Source organism: Hypomesus nipponensis, chromosome 9 (genome assembly GCF_054491055.1).
Source record: "Hypomesus nipponensis isolate SF chromosome 9, ASM5449105v1, whole genome shotgun sequence".
Classification (NCBI taxonomy): domain Eukaryota; kingdom Metazoa; phylum Chordata; class Actinopteri; order Osmeriformes; family Osmeridae; genus Hypomesus; species Hypomesus nipponensis.
Window position 1 is genome coordinate 23,578,955 of NC_140369.1, and position 21,725 is coordinate 23,600,679.

The following is a 21,725-nucleotide window of genomic DNA, read 5'->3' on the forward strand; positions in this document are numbered from 1 at the left end:
GCAAAATAAATCATATCACATTACTTTGATAGTATGGAATACTTGGAATGTTGGGTAGCTGGATTTGAGTTAGATAGACAACTGGAAAGGAACTGCTGAGACCAAAATCCTCAAAAATCCTGAAAGATGCCTTCACGGTTTTCCAGCTAAAACAACAAGAAATCCTTTGCACAATGCAATACCAGAGATAAGCCTATTTATTCTATTTAGTCCGTAGATGTGAAGGGAACAAAACCTAGGCTATATATAAAAGTTGATGTAATCAAGAAGGGAAGTGATGAGTGCAGATAAAGTGAACTGAGGGAAACACAAGGGAGTCCAACCTTGGCCAAGTCTGCCTCCAGAGAGGGCCTCCTTAGCGCTGCCAAATCCAAGCTCCCGACAAACCACAGTGGCAGCCCTGGTGTTCCAGTTGTCATCACAGATGGTGCCCCATTCGCCATTCTTTAGGACCTCTACTCTTCCCTCTCCTATCATGGCTCCTCCTCTCAGACGCACCAGTGGTTGCTGTGGAACCAAGGTGAATGGATAAACAATTAAAATGTTTTGGCAAACTTATTAAAGAGACATTATTATTTACATATTAAGACATTTACAAAAGGATGTGTTTATGCACTCTCTATAAATAGTGTACCATTTTCACTTAGCATTCTTTACCCATTATTTTCTCCACATGGATTTTGGAGTCGAAAAAATTGTGAAAAGTGGTGCCCGCGGACCATAATCCTAAAGGTTTCCTGGATGACAAACCTGAATTTTGCAAGGTGGTGACGTGGTTGCTAGGTGGGCTCTGTTTTGTCTAGTTTTGTCTGTTAATTCAGTGTTCTGCCAAGATTTCCGGGGTTCTCTAACAAGAGAAGTACTTCTGAACATAAGGACCACAACTCCTGTGGACTTATTTCCCACTTTTCTGCTTCCAGCGGCAGATTTAGTGGGAATTCTAGCCAGTGCCGCGCTAGGCTTTGCTCATGCAGTGAAATGCCGCAGAAGGGGAAAGCGAGCGGGAGCGCTAGTTCGGCTACGCAGATGTGGAATCCGAACAGTGCTTCCAAGTTTTTTCCTCTCCAACGTACATTCACTGTGCAATAAAATGGATGAACTTCAGCTACTGATGGTGAAAAACAGAGACTTTCTTTCATCTTCGGTTTTGTTCTTCACGGAGACATGGCTGTGCGATTTGATCCCGGACGCCGCTTTACAACTGTCAGGCTTTCAACTCATGAGAGCTGATCGGGACACTGCACTCTCTGGCAAAACCAAAGGCGGTGGTATTTGTTTCTAGGCCAAGGACTCTCACTGACTTTAAACCACAAGCTGCACAATGACACCCTGGACATTGCAATTTGCACTATTGTATTGTTCTCTTGCACTATCTGTTTTTTTAGGTTAGATTGTAAATTATGACTACTTATATTTTATATTGCATTTTATTCCCCTTTGTAGTAGATAGACCCCCCTTAGTATTAGCTAGACTTTGCTCCTTTTGTATAATTAGTCCACATATTTAAGTTTCAATATTCCTATATGTTTAATGTATGCACCTCCCTGCCAAGTAAATTCCTTGTTTGTGCAAACATTCATGGTGAATAAAATCCCTTCTTCTTTTTCTTCTTCTTCTCCTTCTTCTTCCATCCTCAAAATGTACTTTTATTAGTGCCCAGTCCAGACTACTGCAAGGTACTCCTACTCCATGGTAGAGTTGTAAATTTTAAGGGGGCTGAACACTTGACTTTCTCCTGACCAGATGTATGATCCTGTTCCAAACCACCCACAGACTGGGATTTATTTGACAAAGGCTCATGTTGGGCCAAGACATGAGGGGAGGTCAGATACCTCTATAAAGCATCAAATGAGTGTAGCCCCCCTATTTTGACAATCTGAAACCCAAGTATCAAAACGCAAAGCGCAAGTAACTTTGTGGGCGGGACTCCTGGTTGGTTGCTATTTTGCCGGCGGGATAAATGACGTTGCGCCTGGCGCAAATCAAAAAAGGGTTGGTCTGAAGTAGCTACATTACTAATGGGTGTGGTTTGGGCGTAACGTGCAATAAACCAATCAGAGCGTCATTTCACATTCCCTTTAAGAGCAGCACTTGTTCCATGGCGGATTACTATTATAACGGGGGATTTGCCAGGCGCACACCAGAAGCGGTTCACAGCCGAGGAGACCTACGTTCTAGTCAGGGCCGTAACAGATAGAGAAGTGTCATTGTATGGAAAAGGCAGAGCAGTTTTCCTTTTCTCATTGCGCTAAATTGCCCGTTCATGCTGCTCGTTCAATTTCTTATTATATGTTTCTAAAACTGGTTGTTCCCATCCTTGATTGTGATTGGCTATATCGCGTTCCATGTCGTTGTAAAATCCAGCATAACCTCACAGGTTGTCCTCATAACATTCTTTGACATTCCATATTATTGCGCATCGAATATTTCAAATGGAAAAAAGACGGCAAAGATGTCCATCTGGCTGTTGCGTGGCAACGATTTATGTAGGAACTATACTCTGTAGTAGCGGAAGAATGACGGTTTATTATGAAACTATTTTGTTTCTAATTGTTTCTATTGATGAAACCATATCAAATATTTGTAGTAACAGTTTTAGAAAAGTCCGTGGTTTACGCTGATTTTAGAACAGATAAGGGGGTTTTCGGCACTCCGCTTCGCGTCGTGCCTAACAACTCCCTTTATCTGTTCTAAAATCAGTGTAAACCATGGCCTCTTGGGGCTTATTGCTTAAATATATATATTAAAATTGTTATATTTTTTAATTGTTTAGTTCTTAAAATTAGTTTAACTATTGTACTTTTTACTTAATTTAAGACCCGTATATGTTTGCACCTTCCTGCCACAGTAAATTCTGTGTTTGTGTAATATAGGCTACATGGCAAATAAACCAAATTCTGATTCTGATGGAGATGCGAGAAACAAAACCACAGATTAGTTTCGGTTAAACAGGGGTGGGAGGAAATTGCAACAATTGTTACAAATCAATTTCACATACGTGGAGATTTCTCATGAAAATATTTGTATAATCATTGAAGAAGTGCAACTCACCATAAATCAAAACAATGTAGCCTACGTAGCTTCGCAGAGAGAAGACCCTGGCCTCGCCAGCAGTGCGCACGGACCAAGCTTGCGCCCTTAAAATAGCATAAGAATAACGTGCCGTTGACTTTAGACCACGTTTTTCCTGGTCAGTGGCGGAATTGTTTTTCTGAAACTGCAAAATAGCAACAGGGAACACGCCTCCTTTTTCGCTGAACCGCCCACGGGAGCGCAAAGTCATTTCGACGTGCATCTGTGGGGGGAAAAGTCGGCTTTGCGTCGAGTGTAAACTAGCAATGACACTTGCGTCGTTGACTAAGTCAATTGCGCTGGGTGCAAGATAGGGCCCTAGGTGTGCCAGACCCTTAGGTGTGAAGGACTTCAGACATCTCCAGAGATCTTTTACACATTCATAGAGGTGGGCACAGGAAACTTCTTGGCAGTTGCTATTTTTGCAAGATTTTCATGGATACCATGGTATGAAAAACATGACCTAAAACCCCAATCGAGACTTGCAGAAGTTGCACTACTGTAGGTTTATGGTCAAGCCTGGAGTCTCCAAAATATCTAACACCTTGGAGAATATGAGTGACAGAGGATGAGTAGATGATGGTCTTGCGACCCTATTAATTTGGAGAGAGTTATAAGTTTTCACTTTGCAATAGGCCTAGAAATGTGATTAATGAAAGAAACTAGCATTAAAGAAGTTCAAACGATACACATATTTTGATAACATTCAGTTGAACACTGTTAATCCTTATTTATGATGTGCTTTTATTTATATTGTTGTATTGATACTTATTGTTATTATTACTACTAAACTTCGGAGAAAACACGCCGGCAATTCAAACTGATTTCATAGTCTGTTGATTTCTGGATCTCCATTACTGTAACTCTACTACCTAACCCCCTAAATCTTAGTTTTCTTTACATCAAAGACGGCATAGACCAATCATTGATCCGAGAGCACGGCAAACCACTCTTCTGTGCAAGACCTACAAGTTCAACATGGCGCTCACCTAGGGTGACCGGACGTCCGGATTTCATCCGGACAGTCTGGTTTTCTAGCCCTTTGTCCGGACCGCTGTTGCGTGTCCTCCTTTTCGCCCTTTTGTCCTCCTGTTTGACCCTTCCTGCCCGTCACAATTTATCACTCGCGTGGGCTTTCAGGTGCCAAAAACAAAGACCTCCTTCAAACTTATGTGGAGTTCAGAACTCCACTTTGCCATAAGAGCTGCAAAGATCAATATCATACCCTCTCTAAGCTCTGTCGCATTGATATAGACGTGAGTAGTAGGGGGAAAGGGGCTTTAGAGCAGCATGCCTGCGCTAGCCAACGGCACAAGGATAATGCTAGTTGCTCCAAACACAACAACAGCGGATGATAAAACAACCGCTGCTGAGCTGACCAAATTATATATTTTAATTTTTATTACATTTAGTCATTTAGCAGACGCTCTTATCCAGAGCAATTTACAGTAAGTGCAGGGACATTCTCCCCAAGGCAAGTAGGGTGAAGTGCCTTTCCCAAGGACCCAACGTCATTTGGCACAACCGGGAATCAAATCAACAATCTTCTGATCAATAGCCCAACTCCCTGAACGTTCAGCCATCTCATGCCCGCATATTACAATTAAAATGTTTGAGGAATGGTTCTGTCTAATGTTCTTTTTTATCTTTTGACTAAACTTGTCTCACCAAAGAAAAGTGCACTTTTATTGAAGTTCACCCCCCCCCCCCCCCCAACTTTTGGGGATTGTCCTCCTTTTTCACCCTTTGTCCTCCTTTTTTAACCCAAGTGTCCTCCTATTCAGGGTCATGCTTCTGGTCACCCTATGCTCACCGTATCTCGGTTTATGCAAGCTTCAATGTGCCACTGAACACTTGCCATTTAAACTAACAAGGACACCATCCTTAATCCCCTTTGAGGCTTGGTCTAACTTAATAACAGGTCTATGGGTAAATGTCAGGAATGCAAAAGGGTCACAACCCTGACAGTAAATCAGACCAGAATCTACATTGATTCAATTTCCTTTGGAGGTAAGTTCAACCCAAACGGCATGAACTTAAAGGAATACAAACCTGTGGGCAAAGTAACTATGGAGATTTGATCTGATGGATGGCGACCAGCTACTAGTCAGGTTCAGTGTAGTAAAAATGTGGATCTGGCCATGAAGTTTATAATGTCTGTAATGGATCTTATCATTATCATGGTGTTCAAAACGCTTCCTTTCTTTAAAGGAATAAGAACTACTGATGAGGCCAACCATAAAGTTTTCAACAATGCCTTCTAACATCTGTTCAGACATACCTGTATCCTGTAGGCCTCCATAAAGCCTGTGGTGATGTCATTTGCAAAGTCTCGTCCAGGGACACAGCTCACCACCACAGGCATACCCGTCTCACAGGTTTTGTTGCCCTTCAGCTCCAGCGGATGACCAAGCTTACAGTCTAACAGATGAGCCTCATTGCCTGTGCAATTGACTGAGAAACCCCAGTAGTTCTTTTTTCGACGTTTCGAAAGCATCCTGCAAGGAGAAACATCTGTGAGTGACACCAGTGACCAAGCAACCAAGAAACAAATTGTGATCCAAAGTACATTAATAGTCACTCCCTGGTAGTTTCAAGGTGTTTACTTTTAAGTAAAGTAAGTATGAACCAGATTTGCTACCTTAATTGTGTGTTGACTGCAGATGAACATTGTTTATCCATTTACCCATTATTTTGGATCAACAGTTAGGCATTTTCCACCTTTGACTAAAGCCAGACTTGACAACATATAATGAAAACACAATCCCAACCATTGAAAGCTTTATCACCAGTAAACATGTAAAGGGAAGTTAAGTGTTGTTACACTATTTTATCAGCTATTTTATCTGACACGAGCAGATGTGGGCAAAAAGTGGAAGATTTAATATGTCTTGTAGAATAGGATATATACAAAAACGTGTACGTACAAAAAACAATTCACTTTGAACTTTCCATTGGCTGCAATAACAATCCTCACCATGATGATGCACTGATGTATGCATAAGATGAACTGTACTCCTTTACTGTTGCCACCTTTGTTGTGTTTTAAAAACACTACTCCCAGGCATGTCATATAGTTTAGGTTTATGTTTATATTAAGGAGGTGCGTGGAGCCAATTAAAAGCCATTAGAGCCTGATTGATAGACTGCTGCAAAGATGGATTTGCTTCTGGCAGGTTCTCCCATCTTTGTAGAGGAACTCTTAAGTTCTGTTTTGTTGTTGGAGGCCGCTGGGCACTCGGTCATCTCCCCGACCCAGTTGTCTTTCATCCAACAGGTGCACGTGGAGAGGTTTGAACCTGCAACCTCTTGAGTTGCAGACAAATACTTTACTATTGAGTGATAACTGCCTACTAATCAGGTTGATCAGTTGTGTCTGCTTTGTTTAATGCGTCACAAACCCCAAGTGGTGTGAAGGCTTTTTTTAAATGAATCCCCTTTTTTGCTTACTTACCTGTAGGCCCTACTGTTGAAGCCTTTCTCTCCAGGGAAGCCATACATGCCACAGATGACTCGGCTGTTCATTTCACTCCATCCGTTGTCACAGATCTGTCGCCACTTGCCTCCATCCTTCACCTCTATGAAGCCCTCAGTGATGGGAATGCGTTTACGATGGGAGTATGTAGCCCGTATTCTCACATCCTCCACCTGGACATTAAAACTCTGTGGAGGGGCCAGGACTGGGATGAATATTAATACAAACATTGATATATCCTTAGCATAAGGATTGTATGCATAACCCAATCCAATTTCCAGTGCACTTCTTGTTATAAAAATTATTAAAAAGATTAATGCAAACATATTTCAGTTTGTGGAAATGTGCATGATTTGTATGTCACTTACATTAATTTACAGGACACAATAAAAGTGTCCGGGAAAATAATGTTAATGTGTTCATAGGGATCACCTGATAAGTTAGCCTATAACTGAGATTTCCCTGTTAAGATATGCAACATGCTAGGCTACTTAATAATTTATATGTAAGTAATTTAATACAAATCTTGAGAACTGCATATTGCGCTGGTCATAAATGTATGCTTTTGAGATTATCCCTAAATTGTGCAAGATATGCATTTGACATTAACTTTAATTGTCTAAATGTAAAGTGCAATTTCTCATAGGCTACAAAACAGCTTAATTTAATTTAGTAAATTGTAGTATCAATAGTTTTGTATTATTATTGTATGTTATAATGTCCCCGCAGAGCTAAGATTGGCATGAGCTCATTAACAGTAGTCATTGGAGCTCATGTGCTGCAGAGATGGATAATCTTTGGTCTGATGATCTCCACAATTCCTAGTTTCCTTCTCTCCTCCCTCGATCTCCTATTAGATGTTTATTATTATTTAATCAATCAAGTGGTAGTTATCAAGGAACGGAGCAAAATATCACGCCAAAGTCAAAACAAAACAATGCAAAGTCTTTTTGGATGTAAAGGTCTTTCTGACTTTTTTCTGCTGTAGAAAATCAGTGAAATGATCAAACCTCAAATTTGTAGACTCATTACTTAGTACATTTATTTTCCATCTCAAATTGTTGGATGTATTTTTTCATTAAATGGTGTCACAGTTGTACTTTAGTTTATGGTCCAATCACCATACAAACACTAGCAAACCCAGGTATCTCTCTGTCTCCCGAGGAGCAGAAAATTGTGCTTTTTTAGACTAAACAAGAATCAGTGGAACACCCCACCAGGCAATTATTTTTTCCTTCAAGATCTTGGTGAGACGATGAGTCATGGGGTCCTTTAAGAGGGAACATCTCCCCCATATGGAATATCCATTAACCAACCACCAACAAAAAAGATTTCCCTCTCATGTTGCAAGCTCCACCCTCAGGGTATTCCCTGGTTCTTTGAGCACTGTGGATTGGAACAAGGCGGATAACCTTTTGTTGTCTTTAGTGTTTTTAGCCTTAGATTCCACCCCAGAGGATTTTCATGGAATGCATGGAATGCAGCTAAGCTACTTTCTTGGAGGTCTGACAGAAGTAGAAGTTAAGGAGAGAAACATGGATCAGCAAGCCACTGAATACCAATGTGACTTTGCTCATAATTATAGCACACCGTAGGGATCTATGAAGATGTATTCACAGTTCGTGCAGTGAAGTAGTTAATGAAAGTGGGGATTTTGGCTGGAGACAGAATTATTCCATGAAAAAATAAAACAGTAATTTTTTAGATACCTTTGCTAACCTCAAGTGTGATTAGCCAGACACAAAGCAAACTAACTTATAGCAGCACCTATGATAAGGAATACAATGAATGTCAATATCCACACTGCTAAAACTTCTAATCCCCTAAATTATTGTATAAAAGGTTTTTTCCTGAAATGGAGAAAGTGTTTATAGTGTCCTTAAATACAAAATGTATTAAGAGAGAACTAATAACTCAGCAAAGATATAAGTCTGAAGGTTCTTTCCTTCCTCTTGTAAATTCTCTCACCACAATGGGGAGAAAGGAAAGGATATTTTATCTCATAATTGAAATCCTGCTGATCCCAGAATTACTTTATTGTCAGGGTAGCAGAGCAAGAGAAAGATGGTCCTGACCAGAAGGCCATCAATAAACCTTAGAGATGTTCAGTTTAGGATCTCTCTCGTGTAAATTTGTAGAGGATTGGAATGTTAGTGTTTCGGTTTGGGGTTTTACTCTTAAATCTATAAGAGGAAACCAAAGTGCTGAGTCTTTAGGTTGAAAAGGATCCATGGCCAAGGCTAGTCCACCCATTTCCTTTCAGCTAGACCACCAGACATAACATCAGCATGACACAGTTTGTGTAAGGTCTACCTAAAATGTACACTCTGTTATTTGAGTTTGAAAGGCCTGAAAGAAACTTTCCCAAAACCTCAAAATAAGCACAGAATGAATGCAGTTTTGATGTACAAATGCCCCTTTATACCACCTATTAAATCTAAAATGACATGCCAAGTTCAGAAAACAGAGGTGCATGTTGTGCGCAATGAAACAATTGCAGAAAACTGACAACTACAATATATATTTGGCAATTTGTTTTGGTTAATTACATTTTCCAAGTGTCTAGCTACAAGGCCAGCTTTACCACTGGTATTGTAAGGCATAGCATTGATAGTAAACAAACATAACTGTTTAAATGATAGAAATGTAGAGTATATCCTAAATGTTCTCATATTAAGTTAATAAGTAAAATGTTAAGGTAAAATGACATATTATAGAACAGTCATTCTTCCATATTTATCTCAATGTACAAAATCAATATTGTCCAATTGTACTATTCCCAGATTATAGAATTTTAATATAATAAAAAGTAGTCTATTGTTTCTGCCAAACTTCAAATCTTAGGAAAATTAAGTCCCTTTCAGGGAGTCTTATTGCTTAAAAACTTTCATGTGGCCATCTGAAATAAACCAGACTGCTTTTGTAAATGTTTCCCATCACAAGATTGATGTGTGAGGCCTCTCCAGGGATGGACTAAAACCACTCTACATTTCAGTCCTCTGATTCACCTCTGAATTTCTGACTCACCATTACAGTAAGTTCACATATTCTCCCCACCTCTCACTAGAGATGAGGTGAAATGTATCCTAATCATGCAAAAGTCAGAGATAAGGTAATTTTTTTAATTACTTCTACATTTTTACTTTACCCTATCCCAGTCGTTCTAACTGACTGGAACAAAATAAAACATACTGCTGGCACAGTGTGTGTGTGTGTGAGTTTGTGTTTGGCATCTGGAGTCTTTATGTTCTTGTATGAATATCCTTAAAGGACAAAAGGTTAAAGAAGACTGTAAAGACCAGTCACAGACGAGATTCCCACATGGACAATCCCAGCAGGAGCAAGTTCCAACAGAACTACAAGCAGACAAATCATTTCCTGTATCTAATGACTGAAACACACCAACCCAAAAGTTGGCAGAGTGCCGTTGACTGTTCCTGACCATGCATTGGTCAAACTTGGTCTGACTCTCTACTTACATAGGAACGTAAAGTAAAACATTGCATGGGGGATGGGGGCATGTAATGGGAATTTCTGGCCTGCTGTTATAGAGTTAGGAATGTGGAGAGTCTGATGGACACTATTGTTGGCCTTCTGTAGAAGGCTCATAATACTGTTATAACAAGTGGTGTCTGACCATGCAGGATCTCTAGAATGAAACTTTTTGATTTACCAGACATTTGGTTATATATTCAGCTGATCTGATATTTTCTTTCTTTTTGTTTGTTTACTATTGGCCTTTACCAATCCTAACTCCACCTGACATTTACGTCCTGGGATAACTTACACCACTTATTTAAGATTGACTCCTATATGTTGAATGTATGCACCCTCCTGCCAAAGTAAATTCCTTGTCTGTGCAAACTTTCATGGCGATTAACACCCTTTCTGATTCTGATATTAAATTATGTTTCAATTATGTTCATCAACATTCCATTTGACTTTACAAAGGTGAAATGCCAATAACTTGATTATTACTATTATGCAGGATATTACTATGCTTTTATGTAAGAGGATATTTAGACAAACCACAGTTACACCTAAAATGCAGAATGATCTGCAATTAAGTTGCATTCAATATGCCATGAAATGAATGGAACTAGGGGATATAAACTTTATGATGTGCATTCTTTCCATCTGACCATGAACACCAGACTCTCACCCTGTGGTGACTGTTACTTCATGCAGCATGCCATTCCTATGTGTACATAAATACCATGTGAGCGTTGTTGAACTTAGCATTAACTGATGATAAACAAAGTTTCCTCCCACAGTTTTTAAAGACCAATTGGATGACTTCATTTGTTAAATACTTTGGAAAGACCAATCTGCGGAGCTCGAACACATCAATTCTAAAACAACATAGGGACAAGAAGTTGGTTGGAGGCTTCATCTTCTTACAGATACACTAACCCCCCTATTTTGACAATCTGAAACGCAAGTATCAAAACGCAAAGCGCAAGTAACTTTGTGGGCGTGACTTCAGCTTGGTTGTTATTTTGCCGGCGGGATAAATGACTTTGCGCCTGGCGCAAATCTAAAAAGGGTTTGTCTGAAGTAGCTACATTACTAATGGGTGTAGTTTGGGCATAACGTGCAATAAACCAATCAGAGCATCATCTTACATTCCCTTTAAGAGCAGCGCTTGTTCCATTGCGAATTGCTATTATAGCGGCGGATTTGCCAGGCGCACGCCAGGAGCGGTTCACAGGAGGAGACCGACATTCTCGTCAGAGCCGTAAAAGATAGAGAAATGACATTGTATGGAAAAGGCAGAGAAGTTTTCTCATTGCACTAAATTGCCCGCTCATGCTGGTCATTCAAATTATTATTATTATTTTTACATATTTTATTTTTTTAATCGTTATATTTTTTAATTGTTTAGTTCTTAGAATTAGTTTAACTAATGTACTTTTGTACATAATTTATACCCGTTTATTGTTTGCACCTTCCTGCCACAGTAAATCGCGTATTTGTGTAACATAAGCTTCATGGCAAATAAACCGAATTCTGATTCTGATGGGCATGGGAGAAGAAACCTAACCAAATTAGCTTCGGTTAAACAGTCATGGGAGGAAATTTCCACAGTTATTACAAATAAAGTTCACATACATAGACATTTCTTATGAAAATCTTTTTATAATCATTAAAGAAATGTAACACGCCATAAATCAAAACAATGTAACGTAGCTTCGCGGAAAGAAGACCCTGGCCTCGCCAGCAGTGCGCACGGACCAAGCTGGCGCCCTTAAAGTAGCATCTGAATAATGCGCCATTGAGTTTAAACCACGTTTTTCCTGGTCAGTAGCTGAATTGTTTTTCGGAAACTGCAAGATAGCACCAGGGAACGTTTGCACCTGAACACGCCTACTTTTTTGTTGAACCGCCCACGGGGGCACAAAGTCATATCGATGTGCGTCTGTGGAGGGAAAAGTCGGCTTTGTGTCGAGTGCAAACTAGTAATGACACTTGCGTCGTTGACTAAGTCAATTGCGCTGGGTGCAAGATAGGGCCCTAAGAGTTTTTGTCCAAAGGGTTTGTGTTCTTATTAAAACACTGGCAGAAAATGTCACTTGAGAATTCCAAACCTAGTAAAGTACCAGGCCAGTCAATAGCGTTAAAATCATATTGATTTCTTGCACTGTTATTTCAAATTACACTAAGGGAAACTCCTAGTCATGCTGTCCTATGTGGGCATGAGTTTTAGATTAGTGTTGCATTCCAGCTTCAGAAGGAATTCACTCCTGTTCGTCATCCTCCCCTTATGTCTCTCAACCCCAAAGAGATTCTCCATTCTGTACAAAGCGACTCTCAACATCACGACTGGATGGTATTTCCAGTGTGTGCGTGCGTGTGTGTATGTGTGTGAGTGAGTCAGTTGCTGTGTAACCTCATCAGTATCTGAAGTGGTAAAACAAATGGATTCCCAATGATAACCTTCCAGGATTCCGTTTGTCTGATATCTTCCAGTTCGTAAAATCATAACTTTCATCATAACTTTCTTGTCTGAGTTTTCAAACCTTTTTACATTTTTTGTACCCCTCGGATCTGTCACTACAGAGCTAAAATAACATTCTATTTCATCCTGAAATTATGTGTGTGTCAGTAAAGTCTAGCATGTGAAGGTCAACTTTTCATCAATCATCTAGGTGTGTGAAGGCGATTTGCAGAGTGGGAAAGTAACAAAATACTCACGTTACTGTATTGAGTAGTTTTGTTGTGTATTTTGTATTTTTCAAGTACTTTTTAAAATCGGTAATTAAAAATGTACTTCATTACGTTTTAAGTGAAGTATTGTATTTCGCTACATAGGGATCATTCGCCACGACAGTGACGAATGATCAGCATCTGGCGGTACGAAAAAAAACCCAGAAATTGGTTTTACGTATCTCGAGTTGCTACAGCCAGCAGCTAACACAACCTTGCAGCTACAGCGCTACACTCATGAACATGCTCCCAGAGTGTAGCTCTGTAGCAGCCTGGCTGTGTTAGCTGTTTGCTGTAGTAATTTTACAAGTTAGAAGTTTATTTGACGTGTTTTATCATAGGACATTAAGCGCCCAGCCTGCCATCAGAGTATTTAGCTTTTCTTTCTGAAACGTCCCTGACACTGAGATTTTAGTTATATGTTGGTCATTTATGGAGTCAAACACTTGATTTGGCCTTGATGCGCTTATCAACTGTTGTTTATGTTTGTGAAGAAAAGAAGGATGGCCCTCAGAACTAACAATGTATGGTACTTTCACTTTCAATTGATTGTTTGAAAACGTTTTATGGGATATTCTGTACTAAAATTGCAAATTATACATTTATAAGAGTCTTACATGTCACATGTGACATGTTTTAAGTCGTTATAGCACATGTATAGATTTCTATACATTATTATAGATTTTTCTTTAATTAAAAACAAAATAGTTTTGGATTTATGACCCCATGTCCTATTTTCACTACATTGGAGAAATGCCCCCGCCCCGTTTTACAGTTTTTTTTTAAATGTAACTAACAAAGTATCTTTTACATTTTAAATGAACTCTTATTACTTTTACTTGAGTAAGTTTTCAGATAGGTAATTTATCTTGTACTTGAGTAATATTTCATCAAAGTATTGGTACTTTTACTTGAGTACAATATTTTAGTACTTTTTCCACCTCTGGCGATTTGACACACCTAAGCTAATTGGTATTATAAAAGGTTATTATATGGCAACGACGGTACAAGCTTTCTGATTGGCTAATGGGTAGTCATGCCAGACGCGTATTGCCCTCCTCAGCGGTCAATACGGCTCCGTATTGCCCTCTGACGTCATCTTCAAAATGAGCGACGAGTCAGCTGCTGAGTTTTACTGTCCAGATGATGCTGAAAAGATTTGTCATCAAAAGTGAGGATGAAGACTAGACTCTTTTAATCACTTGTGTCGTTATTTTGTGTTGAAATTAAAGCCATTTTAGCAGAACCATGTTGTCCGCTTTCTATCAAAAGTAATGAGTTGCTAGGCAACACATGAAACACAGCGTGAGAAGACTTGAGAGCTAGCTACAATTAGCCTAGAGGTACCATTTATTTTTGTTTACAAAATGAAAAGCTAAAAATGCCATATAATAAACTACTTACTAACCTCGACCGTTCGGTCATGCCGGGAAATATCAAACTGAGGCTGGAACGTATCGACCGAGCGATAGCGAGGTTGATAAGGCAAAGCCGAGGTTTGATATTTCCCTGCATGACCGAACGGTCGAGGTTAGTAAGTAGTTAGTAATTCAAAGGGTTGTGGTATTACAAAGGGAGTGGATACTTATCCAAGTTATTACCATTAGCATTAAAAAGATAAATGTAATTGTATGTAAAAATTACATAGAAATGTTTATTACTTGGAAATTGTGTAGGATGTCTCAATTAATAATTAAAAAATATAGCAAACCATTTCTGTATCACCAAAGAAGAGAGATTTCAAATGACTAATGCTTCTCTCTTTCAGGAAGGCACAGACAAAAAGGGAAGACCTGGAAGTGTCTGGAATCCAACACCTCCACTCACACATACACGCACACACCATCTCCCTCAATGCCTTTAAGAGTGTGGAAATAGTTTTTTAACCATATTTATCTTCACATTGTGCTTAGCATTTGTTTATTTAATGCACGTCCACCAAATCAGTTTCATTATGTTTTGTGTTCTTAATGGACATACAGTACACAGACCCAAAGCAATGTCCATGGACAGTATATATTACTGTCTAAAAAATGTATGTGTGCTTTTTTATGTACCTCCACATTATTGTTGCTGATAAACTTGAAGCCTGGAATGCGTTTCTGGCTGCAGACCACCCCGACATCCTCTGTGTGTTTACAGTCTGACACTCCAAAGCCATTGGACTCACATTGAGCCAGACTTTCCTCTCTCCCGGTACAGTGGACATTGTCCAGCCAGATTTGACCTGGAATGAGGAAGCACAGCAAACTCATTTGAGATAACGACTGGGAGATGAATGACTGACTTTGTGAATAAACCCTTACTCTGCCAATGCACAAACAAGGTTAATTCCAGTACAAAACTATTAGACTTGTTCTTGCTCTGTTTGTAAACTACTGCAATCGCCATAAATCATAAAACATATTGTTTGTGCATTTGTAGAGTTAAGGTCATGGTAGTCATTTGAATTTCCTTTCTCTTGAGGCTTTTCACAAACCATACTGCATAAAACGTTTTTTGTTAGTTTTTTATGTACAATGAGGTATGACTTTTAAGGGATGCTCGGCTCACAAATTATCAGTTATATTAAAATAATTTACATTAAAGTGTAACTGAACACATTCAGGCTAAGCCACCACTTCAATAAGGGATTTCCGGTGAATGTTTTGATCGGGGGATTTTCTCCTGAATATTCATGTCCGGTAGATTCAATCAAGGCCGTAATCATAATACATTCTGTGGGGGACACATCCCCCCGAATATTCAATTCTGGTCAATATGTTCCCCCCAATTTATTGATATAAAAATATAAATGTGCTACACTACGACAGGCAACCACGCACGCTGTCCGAAATGATCATAACAAAATTAATTTGTCCCCCCCAATGTTGACTCCATGGCTACGGCCTTAGATTCAATGCTCCAAATGACACTGTGACACACCCAATTAAGAAAATATCACTACGTGGGACATGCCCTCTTTTTTTGCAGCCAAATCTATTTCAGAACAATGTAGCCATTGCTATGTCATAGCGCGATTCTGCGAGAACCTATGTAGTCCGCAACTCCCTTTGCAATTTTGAGCCTCACATTTACCATTAGCCATTTAGCAACACTTTACACAAACGTTACATGTAACTACATGGCGGTACCTTTAGTAAAAACAGTGTAGGTACATTCCAATAGATGACTTGTTAGGGAATTAATGGTAGTTCCGTTTCTGTGTAACTAAATGGTAAAATTTTATTTTATGTTATTACATTCAATATGTTGCAAGCCAGTCTAAATAATAGTAATGTAGTCATCTGAGGCCTTGTCCACACGTACATGGGTATTTTGTGATGAAGCATTTTCTATGCCTTTTGGCCTTTCGTCCACAAGAAAACTCAGTTTTAGATGACTAAAAACCAACCTTGCAGAACTCCTTCTGGGATGAAGATGACCAATTTTCAGTGTTGATGTGTAGAAAAAAACTGAGCTTTTCACTTGTTATGTCAGAGTGTGCATTGTTATCTTTGTTTTTGTATGTGTGGCAATTTTGTGCTATGTCTGACAAAATAGTGCTAACTTTAACCCTGCTAAAAGGACTTTTTACATGTTTACACATACAGTAAATGTACAGTTTCTCTCGTACTTTACCGAGGAAAAGTAGCATTTTCTAGTGTATTTCTGGGAGATAACTACACTTCACCATCCGTCCGGACCGAGGATGACCTCAAAGAAAATGTTCAGGATGTACATAAACGTACCGGAAACATTTGTAATGTTCACCTAATGTCTTTCAGAGGTACTGATTGTCACAGCTTGTCACAGTTTGAGACGTTATAGGTACATTCATAACGTTCCCGTTCACACATGTACCTATGATGTCCTGAAAAGGTGCCATTCAGTACCCCTGAAAGACCTTAGGTGAAGGTCACAAATGTCTCAGTTATGTTTCTTAGCTGGGAAATGTAACTAGTGGAAATGTTTAAATATACTTTTGAAACAAATGTACCTATACAATGTGACCCCTGCCTCCTTACCTTCTCCTTGTCCATACTTGGAAGAAGGTGACCAGGACACAGCATCCAGATACCCTAGCTCCTTGCACACCACACGTGCTGCGTAGATGGAAAAGTCGTCATCGCAGACTGTGCCCCAGACTCCATTGTAATATATCTCCACTCTGCCCTCATAGTGCTTTCTCTTGTCTCCTGCCAGACGAAGCTGGATGAGTGTAGAGTCACGGGCCAGATGATGGCCCAGCTGGGCATGGCACAGTGCCCACAAACAAAGCAGAGAGGCCAGATGACAGTGGAGGGAACTGGGAGACAGCATGGCTCGAGACAGACAGGAAACCAAACAAAGCAGATGGCAGGTCATCTGGAGGAATGACAAAGTCGAGATCATCAATGAAATTGGATAGATCACCTAGCATGGTTTATGGTACATGTCACTGAATGAAGTAATATTTCATTCAATTAAACATTGGATGAAATAATGTGATGGATTGTGTTAATGTAGACAGTTTAATTGAGCTATATGCTAGACTATAGTAAAGAACACGCATACAATACTGTACCCTGTATTTGTTCAATTGACTACTTGCACAGATTGAAACTTCTTCTCAATCCTGTCAAAAACACCAAAAAATGGCATACCCAAAGTAAATTTAAAGCTGTTCTTGAACCATTTGGAGTACATTGTGGTCTCTTTTGAAATGTGACACTCTGACATTCTTTCCCATGTTGTCAGGACCCCTGTAAGTCCTACTGGTTTTGAGAAATTGGTGGTAGGTATTGGCTGGAAGACACAGTTGGACCACAACATGAAGCCTTACCTAATTCAAGTCAAAAGTAAAATATAATACCACAATATATTCATATTTTACATGTTTTTCTAAGAATACATCCAGGCGTTTTCTTTTGGAGACTCCAAAAGGACCCTTGGTAACCAAGGTCAAATACTTAGGATAAAAAGTAGGGCTGTCAAAGTTATCACTTTTAACGCGACAAAAAAATAATTATTGTGCCGTTAACGCAGGTTTCTTTTTTACCCTTGGAATCACCTGTCGTCACATGACTTTGACTTCCGACCGTAGCTGAATGAAGGAGAGAGGGCTTTTAGATGGGAAGTTTCATTTCAAATTAGTTATCACCACAGTACTTCTAGCCTAAACTATCAGATCATGCAAGCAAAGCACAAAGGTAGCAGCAGCGTTAGCAGCATTACCTGTAGCAGCAGTGTTCGCTCCGGTAATATATATGGCAGACAACACTCGCAAAAGAAGCGAGCAGCTGACTGGGTTCAACAAAATAGAATCTGTATTGTTTAATATTAAGGTCAATCTGTGTCAGTATCTGAAGTATGTTTGAGTGAGATTTGAATATTATGGATCAGGATATCGTAGTAGGCTATGAGACAACATGTCTAAAATGTATTTGTTATTCCAGAACAAGTCAAATTGTGTGGATGTTTATTATACAGCAGTATAGTTTGTGACTGCATAAAACTCCCCCACAATTTAAGTTGTGTTCCATCTGAACTTGTTATATGGACATTATCATCCAGTTAGGCCTATTTTAAGTTTTAAAGCACCATTTTAATGTTATTAAAAAAAAATCATTTATTGGGGTAACATTTTAACAGATTAAACAGATTGAATAATTTTGCGATTAATCGCAATTAACCATATGAAATAAAGCAATTAATCGCGAGTAAATATTTTAATTGCTCGACAGCCCTAATAAAAATGTATTATTTTGCATAATTGTTATCTTTAATGAAAGGTGGTACTTAGAACTATCCTATATTATAGCAAAATCTTCGGATCTTATGGTACCTGACTCTGCTGTCTCCACATGTGGGTTTTCCACCACCGGCAGAACTACTGAGTCAGGTACTCACAGAGGAGGTGGGGTCTGCATCATGGTTACCTCTCACTGGGGCAGTACTTCACAATTTCTGGGGCGGTACTTCACAATTTATGATCATCTGACCTGGAGCTCTTAACCATACAAGCCCGTCCCTTCTCCCTCCTTTGGGATTAGAGAATGCTCCCCCTGATGAAGAAACTATTGTTCCAATCAACAAGCTTCCACTGGGCCAATATAAGGAAAGGTTTGCCTAAATATTATCAGCATATTAACTTTCCTACCAATGGGGATCAAACTCTCGACCGTTGTCCCAGTCAACTGCGAAACATTTATAAACACTCCTCCGCCATGACTCTGGCAGATCACGCATCCCTTCTTATACTTACAGACATCTGACTAAATCAGGGGGAAAAGAAGTTGTATTCGAGCAGTTCAACACTGGAGTAAAGAAGGCCATGAGGAGGTCTAGGTATGATCTATGGAAAGCCATCAGAGATAGCAGAGTCATCCAAGTTGGAGTCGAGCTATCACCGCTTTGACTCCAGACACGTGGTATTAACAGCTGCTGCATCTCTTCCCGACGATATCAACACCTACGCAAGGTTTGAGGCGAGCAACATGGCAAGACCAGCTGAGGACCAGTGCTGGGGTAGGGCTGATGTGAAGAGACCCTTGAGAAATATAAACCATTGAAAGTCATTAGCCCTCTCCCACCTGGATAAAGGCGACACATTTTGCTAGAGACTAAAGAGTCTCCTGCTTGTGTTCCTTGTTGTGTTCATCAGTGATGACTTCTCCTGGTCCAGATAATTGGATGTGGCAGAAGAAAATGACCAAAACCACCATGTGTAAGCCATTAATTTTGAGTGGAAGTCACATGAAATGCCCCGCAAATCAGTGTGAAATACCTGGCAGCACAAACAGGTAGCCTATTCTTTGCGTTTATTAGGGCGACGAGCAACGTCAGTATGTTGCCAGTCACAATGAAACCAGCTAGCATAACACAGCTAGCACAGTATATGCAAGGAAGTAAATGCTATTCCCAGCACCAAACGGAGCAGCTCGCGAGGAGCGAGTTGGTGAATTCACGCAAATGTAGTTGCTGCCAGTGGATATAGTGTATCATCTACAGGCAATCAGGTGTGAATAACAAGGGCAACATTACTCGAATATTAATCTCAAATGAATTGAACTTATGAGGCAACAAGCAATAAGTGAATTGTCTGTATGTGTGGAAACGGTTTTATCTTGCACATCTGTATTCAATTTTTTTTAAATATATTGCCTGATTATAAATATTTTGTTATTATTTTACGTGGCCGGGTGGCCTTATTGGCGGGGGATGGTTGGTTGGGGGGCAGCCGCCCTTCCAAAACAATGCTAAGGAAAACATTGCCATAAAAGCAATTTTTAAAAATTATTTGTTGGTATATCCTGTCTCTTTATGCTCTTACTCTGCAAATTAGGGACAGGCTTGATCACTCAATTATTCAATATATGGGGGGAGTTATGGTTAACGCAAGGAATTTTGAAGGGAAGGAGAAGCTACTTAAAAACAATGTAATGAGACTGCCAAGTTAATTTGTAATTTTTTAAAATAAAAAATCTATTTGCAAAATATGTATAGCCCACATTCCTTCAGGACAATTCTCATCCACTAAGCATAGCAAGTAGTCAATCAATCCTTGTGAATTAATGTGCAACTATGTAAATTGACAACACTAGGATTTTTGTTTGCGTTTGGAGGCCATAGAGAGACACACTGTGTATGTACCACAATTGAAAACTTTCCAAGAGAATTTAAGCTCTGTGAACTGATGAGTGTTGCAGTATTGCAGTCATTAAAATTATATCAGGATGATATATTGGCCCATGCAGTCTTTCAACTGTTCTGATACGTATACTACTATTAGATATACTGTTCCTATAGTTCCTCGAACATTTCCAAAAACAAATCAAGGAAATTAAAAGTGTTTTTTTCACATTGTCATTTGGCCTTATACCAAGCCACAAAACCATCAATTGTAGGCTATTATTGTCAGTGTCTATGAAGAAGAATATCTTATGCCTCTCAAAAGAACACCATTTCAACATAGATCAATTGATAGTTCATAATTTCTGATGAAATATGGAAGTTGTCATGTATTCCTACTTAAAATGCATACCATATTAACACAGGGATCTTTAAAAGAGGAAAAAATAGTAAAATACACTCACTTTTTGAACATTATAGTCTGGAACACAACGCCTCAGAGAATAGAATAGATTTTGACTGATTCCAAATGCAGTAACATCCCTTAAATGTTGATGTTTTCAAGACTCCCACCTCTGCTCCACTCATGTACCGCTCAGTCCAATGTTTCCTCAAACTTTCTCCACCTCCTGCTACACTGGTGGAAGCGGACCAATGAGTGACGTCATCCCTGGTACTCCTGCAAAATGCCCTGTGGGTTATGAAAATACGAAACTATACAACAGCCTAAGAATAACTTGGCTTGCTCAAAAGCAAGACCATTAACCATTTTTTGACCATTAACCGTATTTCCATCTTGTTAGGAAATTGCCAAACTGTTGTTTAAGCCTTTGTGTAGGTGAACTTTGCAAATTTTTATTTTAATTCAACTAACCATAGTAACATTGAATTAAGAATGATCTAGTGACCTGAAACAAAATGTAGATCCACAAACTCCTGTCACTGTAAAGTTAGCCCTGTTCTTTTTCAAAACAATGCCAACAAACCTAAAAATGTGTTTGTTGCATTTCTGTTTGTGTTCCAATATTGTCAATGGCACAGCCTAGTGGTGAGAAGAGGGTGAACAAGTCTGAGTTGTGCAGGTGGCTGGGTGGCCAGACACAAAGATAGACAGAGGGACACCCATCTACTTTTCCATAGGTCATTTTCCAAATACTGGGGGTAGATGGTGTTGAATGCACTGGAGAAATCAAAGAGATCATGATCCTCACTGTGCCACCCGCTTTGTCCAGGAGGGAGTGTGTTCTGTGTATGAGGTAAGATGATGGAGTCATCCACTCCTCCAGGGCTTCCCTCACCAGGTCTGCCCATACCAGGGATCTGAAATGGGCACTATAGGTGCTTCTGTTAAAAATATGGTGAATAAAGCCCTTCTGC

The 21,725-nt window shown here is 39.5% G+C and overlaps 1 protein-coding gene across 2 annotated transcripts in view; it reads right to left on the minus strand.

Annotated features, from left to right (window-relative positions):
* Nucleotides 1–20,952, minus strand: part of loxl2a (lysyl oxidase-like 2a) — a 41,332-nt gene extending 20,380 nt beyond the window's left edge. For both annotated transcript variants that reach the window (XM_084705451.1, XM_084705452.1), the window contains exons 1-6: nucleotides 20,813–20,952; nucleotides 16,763–17,102; nucleotides 14,813–14,982; nucleotides 6,528–6,736; nucleotides 5,355–5,571; nucleotides 324–507 (exon numbers count right to left, since the gene is read on the minus strand). In XM_084705451.1, the coding sequence (XP_084561577.1) occupies nucleotides 324–507; nucleotides 5,355–5,571; nucleotides 6,528–6,736; nucleotides 14,813–14,982; nucleotides 16,763–17,102 (1,120 nt within the window). In that variant the 5' untranslated portion in view covers nucleotides 20,813–20,952. The remainder of the gene's footprint in view (nucleotides 1–323; nucleotides 508–5,354; nucleotides 5,572–6,527; nucleotides 6,737–14,812; nucleotides 14,983–16,762; nucleotides 17,103–20,812) is intronic.
* Nucleotides 20,953–21,725: the final 773 nt, after the last annotated feature.